A 14,049-nucleotide genomic window follows, 5' to 3' on the forward strand; every position below is an offset into this window, starting at 1 on the left:
GGGAGACTTTGAATTCAATCCTGAGTGGAACAGGAGGCCAGTGAAGGGATTTGAGAATTGGTTTTATTTTTTTTTATTTTAACATCTAACAGTGAGTTTTTATATCTGCTTTTTCTAACAGTCCCATTTGCAAGTATTATAAAGTAGACACTGCATGCAGTTGCAACTCCAAGACATTAGATGGCAGCAGTGTATAAAACACCGGGTTAATTTTCAAAATAAAATGCACTGTGTTTACGGCGGATCACATTTTTCTCACAGTAGAGTTTTAGATATAAAGTTTATTGTGACTTTGCTATTACTGTGTGGGTTAACAAAATAATAATAATGATAATAATGATAATAATAACAATAATAATAAGAATAGTAATGATAATGATAATAATAATAATTATTATTATTATTATTTTTATTAATAATAATAATAAGTTCAGCATTCTGGGGATATAAGATGTAGGTTCTGTTAGGAATATTACCATCTGTATTTAAACTTGATTCATGTTGATTATGCCTGCTGCACAGTGCCAAAAAAAGAAAGGATACAGCCCTACTGGCCCCTAGTCAATATTTTTGTCCCTGTATTGCGTTTCAGTTGTTTAGTCTGAGCATTAAGTGGGAAAGACCATAAGTTACAACTTGATGGTGTTTTCATCAAGTTAAGGGAAGAAGGACACATTTTCACATTTAAGTTTTTTCCATTTGGGTATTTATTTTTGTATTTTTTTTCAAAGTTCATGTTGCACTGTTCAATGTTCAATATTAAAGTGCTTATCTTTAACAATAAATAGCCTAATAATAAACCAGTGTTTTGTTGCTTTTCATGTCTTCCAAGCCCATGATAATGTGAATTAACTCATTATGACAATAATTTGTTGACACAAAATAAATGGCAATCACTTTTACCTACAAAGGACACACAGCTAAGTAGTTAGCTTCCTATTAGCAAATTTAATTTTACATTCATTTCCATATTGTGTAAAGGACCAAAAAAAAAATTCCTGCCCTTTTCTGACTTTGAGCCCCTGCCCCTTTATAATCATGTGCACGTCCCTGCTGTCGAGCATGGGTAACGTTAGCTGTGAAGCTAGCGGAGTGGTGCGAGTGGTAATACGAGAGAAAGAAGGTGCAAATCTGGTAACAAATGAAGGAAGAGGAATTCATTCCCAAGAAAAACTACACAGGGTCCATCGTCTGGCGGTGGTTTGGCTTCAAGCGGGAAGATGTCGAACAGACAACCGTAATATGTCAAGTATGCGGCAAAAGCGTTGCTACAAAAAGTAGCATTACTGCATACTTGCCAACCTTGAGACCTCCAATATTGGGGGGCGTGGTTGGGGGCGTGGTTATTTACAGCTAGAATTCACCAACTCGAGTATTTCATATAAATATATATATATATATATATATATATATATATATATATATATATATATATATATGAAATACTTGACTTTCAGTGAATTATATATATATATATATATATATATATATATATATATATATATATATATATATATATATATATATATATATATATATATATATATATATATATATATATTTATATATTTTTTATTTTATTTACATAAAAGAAATACTTGAATTTCAGTGTTCCGGTGGCTGTCCATTAGATGGCAGTATTGTCCTGTTTAACTTCTCCGTTCATGATGAGTATATCATTTCGGCCACCGTGTTCAATGGAGAAGTCTGTTCTACATATTTACAGGCAACATACACCTTCCCCTTCGAACTGTCCTGGATGAATGGAAATTCTTGTTTCCATTCGTTTGAATTCGTTCGGCAAGCTGTTTATATTGTGGGAAAGCGGACGTGAGAACAGGCTGTCCCCACTCAGTCTCAGGTCCGCATTGAGCTGGAGGGGGCGTGGCCTCCAGCTACGGCTGAATACCGGGAGTTTGTCGGGAGAAAATCTCTGCCGAGAGGTTGTCGGGAGAGGCGCTGAATACCGGGATTCTCCCGCTAAAAACGGGAGGGTTGGCAAGTATGCATTACTGCTAATGTGTATCTTCATTTGAAAAGTCACCCGCTAGAGAATGAAGAGTGCTTGAAACTCCGCATGTTGAACAATGGGAGACCGGGCTTTCTGCTCCGCCGCTTCCAGTCTGTGGAACGCTCTCCCTGACCACCTGAGGGTACCACAGACTGTGGATGCTTTTAAAAAAGACTTAAAAACCCTTCTTTTTAAAAAAGCCCTTTTTTAAAGATATATGTATACTAGTTTTAGCTATTTTGCTGTTGTAGTTTTTATTTGTATTTTTTTTATTTGTATTTTAATTTATTTTTTTATTTGTTTATTTATTTATTTTTAAATCTTTTTATTTTTTTTTTTTATTTTTTTAATACACTGTAGCACTTTGAGGTTGTTTACTCAATGTAAAGTTCTTTTTACAAATAAAATCTATTATTATTATTCATGTCAACATCTCCGTTCGATGCCACACCCATAAAATGCCCAAGCAACCATTTCCACATCAACACCATATGAAAAAAATAGTCAACAACAGAAGGAGATAACGTCCGCAGGAAACTACCAGCTCATTTTTATTTGACACTTATTGAAATATCTTGTGTGACATCATGCACAAAAGTGCACTTTATTTGTTTTAAACTATTGTAGTGGCGTTCTGTACAAAAAGTGCACTTTAATTTAGTGTTGTTTTGATATGTCATCTTAGTGACATCATGCACAAAAGTGCACTAATAGCTTGTTTTAAAATGTCTCTGACAATCTTGCACTTTCTGTTTGGAAATGACATGAATGTTTGTGCCACTGCTTAATAACTGTTTAATAAATACACTTTTGCTAAATTGACTTAGTTGTGATTTCTCTCTCTGCATGAAAGTTTAAAAGTAGCATATATTAATGCAGTATGAAGAAGAATGTTTTAATGTAGACACATAGAATCATCATACTGCTGTGATTATATGCATCAAGTGTTCATTCAAGGCTAAGGCAAAATATGGAGATATATATCGTGTATCGTGACATGGCCTAAAAATGTTGAGATATTAATAAAAGGCCATATTGCCCAGCCCTAGCTGCTACTAACTTTGAGCTAACGCTATGTTATTGTTGGTCAAAACTAGCTAATAACATTTTTAAAAAATAAGGGTAATAAATAGTTGTTTGTTGTCGTCCTGTGTATTTTTTTACGTTTATTGGGTCATTGGGTGCGTGTTGTAGTGCCTGCTGGTCACTAAACACTGCAGGAATGTAGCAGCAGAGTGCCTCAAATTATACTTTCACAAAATAAAAGCATGTTTTGTTGTAGGTTTATGAGCTGGACTATGTTTAGAACTATATGCAGACGTATTATTTTGGTTTATTTTGTCAGAAAGACTACAAAACACCAGCAACTGCACGCATCTGAGCACATGTCCTTGGTAGCAGTCATGGCGCTTTTTGTTTAGCTGGCCATACTCTCTGTATACACCACTCTGGTGTTTTGCATATGCAGGAAGTAGTCTTTGCCATTAAGCTCAATCAATCAATCAATCAATCAATGTTTACTTTTATAGCCCTAAATCACGAGTGTCTCAAAGGGCTGCACAAGCCAGATCCCACATCAGGGCAAGGAAAAACTCAACCCAATGGGATGACAATGAGAAACCTTGGAGGGGACCGCAAATGTGGGGACCCACCCTGGGCGACCAGTGCAATGGACGTCGAGTGGATCTAGTATAATAGTGTGGGAGTCCAGTCCATAGTGGATCTAACATAATAGTGTGGGAGTCCAGTCCATAGTGGATCTAACATAATAGTGTGAGTCCAGTCCAAAGTGGATCTAACATAATAGTGTGACAGTCCAGTCCATAGTGGATCTAACATAATAGTGTGAGTCCAGTCCATAGTGGATCTAACGTAATAGTGTGAGAGTCCAGTCCATAGTGGATCTAACATAATAGTGTGAGAGTCCAGTCCATAGTGGATCTAATATAATAGTGAGAGTCCAGTCCATAGTGGATCTAACATAATAGTGAGAGTGCAGTCCATAGTGGATCTAACATAATAGTGAGAGTGCAGTCCATAGTGGATCTAACATAATAGTGACAGTCCAGTCCCTAGTGGATCTACCATAATAGTGAGAGTCCAGTCCATAGTGGATCTAACATAATAGTGTGAGAGTCCAGTCCATAGTGGATCTAACATAATAGTGTGAGTCCAGTCCATAGTGGATCTAACATAATAGTGTGAGAGTCCAGTCCATAGTGGATCTAACATAATAGTGTGAGAGTCCAGTCCATAGTGGATCTAACATAATAGTGAGAGTCCAGTCCATAGTGGATCTAACATAATAGTGTGAGAGTCCAGTCCATAGTGGATCCAACATAATAGTGAGAGTCCAGTCCATAGTGGATCTAATATAATAGTGTGAGACTCCAGTCCATAGTAGATCTAACATAATAGTGAGAGTCCAGTCCATAAAGGATCTAACATTATAGTGTGAGAGTCCAGTCCATAGTGGATCTAACATAATAGTGTGAGAGTCCAGTCCATAGTGGATCTAACATAATAGTGTGAGAGTCCAGTCCATAGTAGATTTAACATAATAGTGAGAGTCCAGTCCATAGTGGATCTAACATTATAGTGTGAGAGTCCAGTCCATAGTGGATCTAACATAATAGTGAGAGTTCAGTCCATAGTGGATCTAACATAATAGTGTGAGAGTCCAGTCCATAGTGGATCTAACATAATAATGTGAGAGTCCAGTCCATAGTGGATCTCACATAAGAGTGTGAGAGTCCAGTCCATAGTGGATCTAACATAATAGTGTGAGAGTCCAGTCCATAGTGGATCTAACATAATAGTGGGAGAGTCCAGTCCATAGTGGATCTAACATATCCATAGTGGATCTAACATAATAGTGTGAGAGTCCAGTCCATAGTGGATCGAACATAATAGTGTGAGAGTCCAGTCCATAGTGGATCTAACATAATAGTGAGAGTCCAGTCCATAGTGGATCTAACATAATAGTGTGAGAGTCCAGTCCATAGTGGATCTAACATAATAGTGTGAGAGTCATGTCCATAGTGGATCTAACATAATAGTGAGAGTCCAGTCCATAATGGATCTAACATAATAGTGTGAGAGTCCAGTCCATAGTGGATCTAACATAATAGTGTGAGAGTCCAGTCCATAGTGGATCTAACATAATAGTGAGAGTCCAGTCCATAATGGATCTAACATAATAGTGTGAGAGTCCAGTCCATAGTGGATCTAACATAATAGTGTGAGAGTCCAGTCCATAGTGGATCTAACATAATAGTGAGAGTCCAGTCCATAATGGATCTAACATAATAGTGTGAGAGTCCAGTCCATAGTGGATCTAACATAATAGTGTGAGAGTCCAGTCCATAGTGGATCTAACATAATAGTGAGAGTCCAGTCCATAATGGATCTAACATAATAGTGTGAGAGTCCAGTCCATAGTGGATCTAACATAATAGTGTGAGAGTCCAGTCCATAGTGGATCTAACATAATAGTGAGAGTCCAGTCCATAAAGGATCTAACATAATAGTGTGAGAGTCCAGTCCATAGTGGATCTAACATAATAGTGAGAGTCCAGTCCATAGTGGATCTAACATAATAGTGAGAGTCCAGTCCATAGTGGATGTAACATAATAGTGAGAGTCCAGTCCATAGTGGATCTAACATAATAGTGAGAGTCCAGTCCATAGTGGATCTAACATAATAGTGAGAGTCCAGTCCATAGTGGATCTAACATAATAGTGAGAGTCCAGTCCATAGTGGATCTAACATAATAGTGAGAGTCCAGTCCATAGTGGATCTAACATAATAGTGAGAGTCCAGTCCATAGTGGATCTAACATAATAGTGAGAGTCCAGTCCATAGTGGGGCCAGCAGGAGATCATCTTGAGTGGAGACAGGTCAGCAGCAAAGAGACGTCCCCAACTGGTGCACAGATGAGTGGTCCACCCTGGGTCCCGACTTTGGACAGCTAGCGCATCATCTGTGGTCACCGAATCTGCCAGCCTTTTCTTAAGTGGCGCCTTACAAAGTGTTTACACTGTAAGTATTGTACTTATTACACAGCAGATGTTTGATTGTAATGTGCCTCTAGTTTTTATTACCAAACCAATAATGCTAATCAGTAAAATATAAATGGCGTAGCCTATGTAGATTAGCATCGAGCTAGCACATTTCTGGAAGAATGAAGCCTTACTGTACGTTGGAGCGTTTTCTATCAGGCATACCTGCTTTGTTTGTAGCATTTCCTCGAGGCAGTTTGGTCCGCTTTGAGTGCTTGTTTTTTCGCCAAGTGCTTGAGCCGGTGCCTAGTCTGCAACCGAACATGACGTCACCGTTTGCTTTTACGTGAATTAATACTTGGTAGTACTGACAGAATTTGATCCATGCTTATAAAAGTACCGAATTCGATACCAATTCCTATAGTTACCATCTGCATTTACAGTTTTTCTATCTTTTCTTCTTGATTAAAATGATTATATAGTGGACTCTGCATGCAGTTGCAGTTCCAAGACATTAGATGGCAGGAGTGTATAGTCTATGGATGGTGTGTTGCCTAGTTGGGAAGTAGTCTTTGACATTAAACTGAATAGGGCCAGTCTTTTCTTATGTGGCGCCCTACAAAGTGTTTATACTGTATGTATTATACTTTTTACACAGCAGCCGTTTGATTGTAACGTGCATCTGAGTTGTAGTTTTTATTACCAAATTTAGAGGTGTAGAAATCGCCATGTAAAATCACTAATGCTAATCAGTAACATACAAATAGTGTAATCAATGTAAATTAGCATCGAGCTAGCGCATTTTTTCGAAGAGTCAAGCTTTACTGTAAGTAGGAGCGTTTTCTATCAGGCATACTTGCTTTGTTTGTATTATTACCTAGCGGCAGCTTGGTCCGCTGTGAGTGCTGCTTAAGTGCTTGTTTCCTCGCCAAGTGTTTGAGCCGGTACCTAGTATGCAACTAGACATGACGTCACAAGCAACAAAGTTATAGAAATAGGGCACCGTTTGCTTTTACGTGAATTGATACTCGATTGCACTGACAGAATTTAGTCGTTGTCTATTAAAGTACCGAATTCGGAGCCTATTCCAACACATTAGTTATCGTCTGTGTTTACAGTTGTAGATTATTTGGTAGATTTTCACAAAATTCCAAAGCAGGGATGTACAAACTATGTGTGCCCCTGCCGGGGTATTCTATTTGAGCATTTTAGGTCTATGAACACTTATCAGGCTTTGACCAGAATGAGACACAGCATGCACTTATATGACCCAATGCAAACAACCTTCCCTAGTCATGGTGCAACAAAAAAAAAATTAAACCAACACAAAATGCCAACAGACATGGTCACACGTAACACAATAAAACACAATTTGTGGATATTAATATTAATGCATTTATGTAAAAGTACCACTTAAAATGAGTTGGACTTAGTGATAGAATGGTAAAAAATGAGCTGAAGCACTAAAATGTTGAGCAGATTTCAGAGACAATTATGAAGTATAGACGATATTAACAGTGATGGGCAGTAACAAGCTACATGTAGCTAAGCTATGTAGCTTAACTACATTTTCCAGTAGTTTGGCGGTAGCTTAGCTACATTTAATGGAGAGTAACTTGTAGCTTAGCTGCATTTAATGGAGAGTAACTTGTAGCTTAGTTACATTTAATGAAGAGTAACGTGTAGCTTAGTTACAGTTAATGGAGACTAACTTGTAGCTTAGTTACATTTAATGGAGAGTAACTTGTAGCTTAGATACATTTAATGAAGATAACTTGTAACTTAGTTACAGTTCATGGAGACTAACTTGTAGCTTAGTTACATTTAATGAAGAGTAACGTGTAGCTTAGTTACAGTTAATGGAGACTAACTTGTAGCTTAGTTACATTTAATGGAGAGTAACTTGTAGCTTAGTTACATTTAATGAAGAGTAACGTGTAGCTTAGTTACAGTTAATGGAGACTAACTTGTAGCTTAGTTACATTTAATGGAGAGTAACTTGTAGCTTAGATACATTTAATGAAGATAGTTTGTAACTTAGTTACAGTTAATGGAGAGTAACTTGTAGCTTAGTTACATTTAATGGAGATTAACTTGTAGCTTAGTTACATTTAATGAAGATAACTTGTGGGGAGTCACTTGTAGCTTAGTTACATTTATAGGAGAGTAATTTGTAGCTTAGTTACATTTAATGGAGAGTAACTTGTAGCTTAGTTACATTTAATGAAGAGTAACGTGTAGCTTAGTTACATTTAATAGAGAGTAACTTGTAGCTTAGTTACATTTAATGGAGAGTAACTTGTAGTTTAGTTACATTTAATGGAGAGTAACTTGTAGCCTAGTTACATTTAATGGAGAGTAATTTGTAGCTTAGCTACATTTAATGGGGAGTCACTTGTAGCTTAGTTACATTTATAGGAGAGTATTTTGTAGCTTAGTTACATTTAATGGAGAGTAACTTGCAGCTTGGCCCTGCGATGAGGTGGCGACTTGTCCAGGGTGTACCCCGCCTTCCGCCCGATTGTAGCTGAGATAGGCTCCAGCGCCCCCCGCGACCCCGAAGGGAATAAGCGGTAGAAAATGGATGGATGGATGGAACTTGCAGCTTAGTTACATTTAATAGAGAGTAATTTGTAGCTTAGTTACATTTAATGAGAGTCACTTGTAGCTAAGTTACATTTAATGGAGAGTCACTTGTAGCTAAGTTACATTTATAGGAGAGTAATTTGTAGCTTAGTTATATTTAATGGAGAGTAACTTGTAGCTTAGCTACATTTAATGTAGAGTAATTTGGAGCTTAGTTACATTTAATGGGGAGTAACTTGTAGCTTAGTTACATTTAATGGAGAGTAATTTTTAGCGTAGCTACATTTAATGGAGAGTCACTTGTAGCTAAGTTACATTTAAAGGAGAGTAATTTGTAGCTTAGCTACATTTAATGGAGAGTCACTTGTAGCTAAGTTACATTTATAGGAGAGTAATTTGTAGCTTAGTTACATTTAATGGAGAGTAACTTGTAGCTTAGTTACATTTAATGGAGAGTAACTTGTAGGTTAACTACATTTAATGGAGAGTAACTTGTAGCTTAGCTACATTTTATGGAGAGTAACTTGTAGCTTAAATAAATAAATGATAAATGGGTTATACTTGTATAGCGCTTTTCTACCTTCAAGGTACTCAAAGCGCTTTGACACTATTTCCACATTTGGGGCGGTATAGCTCGGTTGGTAGAGTGGCCGTGCCATCAACCTGAGGGTTGCAGGTTCGATTCCCGCTTCCGCCATCCTAGTCACTGCCGTTGTGTCCTTGGGCAAGACACTTTACCCACCTGCTCTCAGTGCCACCCACACTGGTTTAAATGTAACTTAGATATTGGGTTTTCACTATGTAAAGCGCTTTGAGTCACTAGAGAAAAGCGCTATATAAATATAATTCACTTTAATTCACTTTACCCATTCACACACACATTCACACACTGATGGCGGGAGCTGCCATGCAAGGCGCTAACCAGCAGCCATCAGAGGCAAAGGGTGAAGTGTCTTGCCCAAGGACACAACGGACGTGACTAGGAAGGTAGAAGGTGGGAATTGAACCCCAGTAACCAGCAACACTCCGATTGCTGGCACAGCCACTCTTAGTGAAGTGAAGTGAAGTGAATTACATTTATATAGCGCTTTTTCTCAAGTGACTCAAAGCGCTTTACATTGTGAAACCCAATATCTAAGTTACATTTAAACCAGTGTGGGTGGCACTGGGAGCAGGTGGGTAAAGTGTCTTGCCCAAGGACACAACGGCAGTGACTAGGATGGCGGAAGCGGGAATCGAACCTGCAACCCTCAAGTTGCTGGCACGGCCACTCTACCAACCGAGCTTACATTTAATGGAGAGTAACTTGTAGCTTAGCTACATTTAATGGAGAGTAACTTGTAGCTTAGTTACATTTAATGGAATAATTTGTAGCTTAGTTACATTTAATGGAGAGTAACTTGTAGCTTAGTTACATTTAATGGATAGTAATTTGTAGCGTAACTACATTTAATGGAGGGTCGCTTGTAGCTCAGTTACATTTATAGGAGAGTAATTTGTAGTTTAGTTACATTTAATGGAGAGTAACTTGTAGCTTAGTTACATTAAATGGAGAGTAATTTGGAGCTTAGTTACATTTAATGGAGAGTAACTTGTAGCTCAGTTACATTTAATGGAGAGTAATTTGTAGCGTAGCTACATTTAATGGAGAGTCAATTGTAGCTAAGTTACATTTATAGGAGAGTATTTGTAGCTTAGTTACATTTAATGGAGAGTAACTTGTAGCTTAGTTACATTTAATGGAGAGTAATTTGGAGCTTAGTTACATTTAATGGAGAGTAACGTGTAGCTTAGTTACATTTAATGGAGAGTCACTTGTAGCTTAGTTACATTTAATGGAGAGTAACTTGTAGCTTAGTTACATTTAATGGAGAGTAACTTGTAGCTTAGCTACGTTTAATGGAGAGTAACTTGTCGCTTAGTTACATTTAATGTAGGATAAGTTGTAGCTTAGTTACATTTAATGGAGAGTAATTTGTATCTTAGTTACATTTAATGGAGAGTAATTTGGAGCTTAGTTACATTTAATGGAGAGTAACTTGGAGCTTAATATTAATTCGGATTAATGAAATTCCTCATTTAATATAAATATTCTAATCGTCTGAATTGTTTTAAATTAAATTTCCAAACTGGGAAATTGAATAACGTTCACCTTTTTTGTAAGCGAAAAGTAATTTGATGGATTATTAACACTAACTGGTGAGATTCACTAATTATTCGGGGTTGAGCATGAAATAAATGTGCAAACTGCTACAGTTATGTGACAAGTGCATGCAAACGTGATTAGCTGCAGCCGGCCTCCTACTTTGCATGACAAACGGTTATGATTTTAAGGAGAATACTGTAAGTCGACACTGGGTCATGTCGACCATGCGTTGGAGGGAAGAACCGCCCATGCCAGTCTGGATAGCGCCATGTGGAAATATTCCAAATTAATGCTAGGACATTTCTTCTTTTTTTTTTCTTTGACTAAAAACTGTGGTAGAAAAATAAACATGGCACCCAGGTTGAGATAAAGGATGCTGCGTGCGCACATCACCAAGGCAACCACATTTCCACGTCAAGGAGATGCTCCAAAATAAACAACAATGATCAACACATGCGTGTATATTCATATAAAGGGCGTGGGAATGAGGATGAAAAACGCCGTGACGTGTTTACCTGTAGTCCGCGTCGTCGGAGGATGTTCGGCTCATCCATGATTCCGACCACAAATCAGCAGCTTCTTCTTGCTCCGTCAAGCCATTCTGCGCGCCAGTCTGCCCGGGTGAAGTGCTCCTCCTCCCGGCTGCACATCCTCCACGTCCCCCCGCTGCTCCTCCACCGCGGCTGCCTGGTCACGTGGCCGGAAGATCGGCTTCATTGATGTTTGGACGAGCGTTTATTTATAAGACCCGTGGGCGATACGGAACAGGTTGGTGTCGATCTGATACCAAGCACATACAGTCGCGGTCAAAAGTTTACGTACACTTGTAAAGAACATCATGTCATGGCTGTCTTGAGTTTCCAATCATTTCTACAACTCTTATTTTTTTGTGATGGAGTGATTGGAGCACATACTTGTTGGTCACAAAAAAACATTCATGAAGTTTGGTTCTTTTATGAATTTATTATGGGTCTGTGAGCAAATGTGCTGGGTCAAAAGTATACATACAGCAATGTTAATATTTGCTTACATGTCCCTTGGCAAGTTTCACTGCAATAAGGCGCTTTTGATAGCCATCCGCAAGCTTTTGCTTGAATTTTTGACCACTCCTTTTGACAAAATTGGTGCAGTTCAGCTAAATGTGTTGGTTTTCTGACATGGACCTTGTCAGGACTTTGGGAAGGCCATTCTAAAACCTTCATTCTAGCCCAGGGGTGTCCAAACTTTTTCCACTGAGGGCCACACATGGAAAAATTAAAGCATGTGGGGGCCATTTTGATATTTTTCATTCTTAAACCATAACAAAATATGTGGATTTTTTTATTTATTTTACCTTTAGGGGTCCCGGGGACCATAAAGGGTCTCAGTCATTACATTGTTAAAAATAAGTCAGATTATTACTATTATTTTTTATTTACAGTAAATCTCTATATCAACTTCAAGTCGATTAAAAGTAATAAAAAAAGGTTTTATGGCTTTTATGTCAAAAACAACTTTGTTTTTTATAGTAAAACTGAAATATGCAGTATTTAGTAATTAGAGCCATAAAAGTAATAATGCATGGGTTTTAATTCCTTAATATTTTTGAGTAATCACAGTGAAAAGATAAATAAAATACCACTAAATATATTTGGGATCCAAAAGGTGCCCCACTCATAAAGTGATACGTTTTTATTAGGTTTTTCTGTTACTTTTAACATTTAAGTTACGCGATCAACTTCAGATATATCTGTCGATTTTACGTTTGAACTATTATTTTGTTTGTTTTATGCTCTTTTGTCAAATAAAACGTTGATGTTTTTATATGGCTACTACACAATATATGCAATATTTACCACATAAAACATTTTAAAGTGAAACATTTGAAGTAATTGGAGCCTTGAAAATAATTCATTATAACATGGATTTTTTGTCATTATTTTTTTTTTTTGGGAGCAATGGCAAAAAAAATAAAAATAAAAAAATTCACAGAAAGATTTTGTCTTGACCCGAGATCTACAAAGCCGAGAGAAAGCAGGACCTGCCCAAGCTCCAGGCACCTCTTCTTTGAACTCTTTTACGACCTTTTCTTTGAACTGTTTTTAATCAAAGGCGTTGGCTGTTTAAGACCCCCCGCCCTTAGAAACAGCTGTTGCCATGTAATCAGGGAAAGTCCAAATAAAATCTTTCGTCAGAGCGTGGTGGAGACTGTACAATAGGACAGCCCAGACGTTTCTCCTCAATTGAGCCAAATTGAATTCTGTCTCTGTTTAATTCCTTGCTTCTTGTCTTGTTTAATAGATGTCATCAGTGTTTGAACCTGACAACTTGTGTTTGGGGTCGTTGTCCTGTTGGAACACCCAACTGCGCCCAAGACCCAACTTCCGGGCTGATGATTTTATGTTGTCCTGAAGAATTTGTAGGTAATCCTCCTTTTTCATTGTCCCATGTAAAGCACCAGTTCCATTGGCAGCAAAACAGGCCCACAGCATAATACTACCACCACCATGCTTGATGGTAGGCCTGGTGTTCCTGGGACTAAAGGCCTCAAATGTTCTCCTCCAAACATATTGCTGGGTATTGTGGCCAAACAGCTCAATTCTTGTTTCATCTGACATCACATGGACAAAGATAAGACCTTCTGGAAGAAAGTTCTGTGGTGTTTTTTTGTGACCCACAAGTATGTGCTCCAATCACTCTATCACAAAAAAATAAGAGTTGTAGAAATGATTGTAAACTCAAGACAGCCATGACATTATGTTCTTTACAAGTGTATGTACATTTTGATTACGACTGTATATTATTTCTTGCTCACTATAGTGTCACCTTTAGTCATTGTGTAGAAATAACAACAAAACGCTAAAATACGCCAAACCAGAGATGAGCAAATATTTTGACTCAGGGGCCACATTGAGAGAAAAAATGTGTCTTGGTACCGGTACCAAAATGTATTTCAATACTTTTCGGTACTTTTCGATACTTTCTAAATAAAGGGGACCACAAAAAATGGGATTACTGTCTTTATTTTAACAAAAGATCTTAGGGTACATTAAACATATGTTTATTATTGCAATTTAGTCCTTAAATAAAATAGGGAACATATTAGACAACTTGTCTTTTAGTAGTAAGTAAACAAACAAAGACTCCCAATTAGTCTGCTGACATATGCAGTAACATATTGTGTCATTTATACACCTATTATTTTGTCAACATTATGAGGGACAAGTGGTAGAAAATGGATTGTTAATCTACTTGTTCATTTACTGTTAATATCTGATTATTTTCTGTTTTAACATGTTCTATCTACACTTCTGTTAAAATGTAA

The 14,049-nt window shown here is 37.5% G+C and overlaps 1 protein-coding gene across 1 annotated transcript in view; it reads right to left on the reverse strand.

Annotated features, from left to right (window-relative positions):
* The window catches only part of mast3a (microtubule associated serine/threonine kinase 3a), a 142,169-nt gene extending 130,827 nt beyond the window's left edge, over window positions 1-11,342 (reverse strand). The window contains exon 1 of the mRNA XM_062022221.1: window positions 11,261-11,342. Coding sequence (XP_061878205.1) covers window positions 11,261-11,299 — 39 coding nt within the window. The 5' untranslated portion in view covers window positions 11,300-11,342. The remainder of the gene's footprint in view (window positions 1-11,260) is intronic.
* Window positions 11,343-14,049: the final 2,707 nt, after the last annotated feature.

The sequence above is a fragment of the Entelurus aequoreus genome, linkage group LG16 (genome assembly GCF_033978785.1).
Source record: "Entelurus aequoreus isolate RoL-2023_Sb linkage group LG16, RoL_Eaeq_v1.1, whole genome shotgun sequence".
In the NCBI taxonomy this organism is placed as follows: Eukaryota; Metazoa; Chordata; class Actinopteri; order Syngnathiformes; family Syngnathidae; genus Entelurus; species Entelurus aequoreus.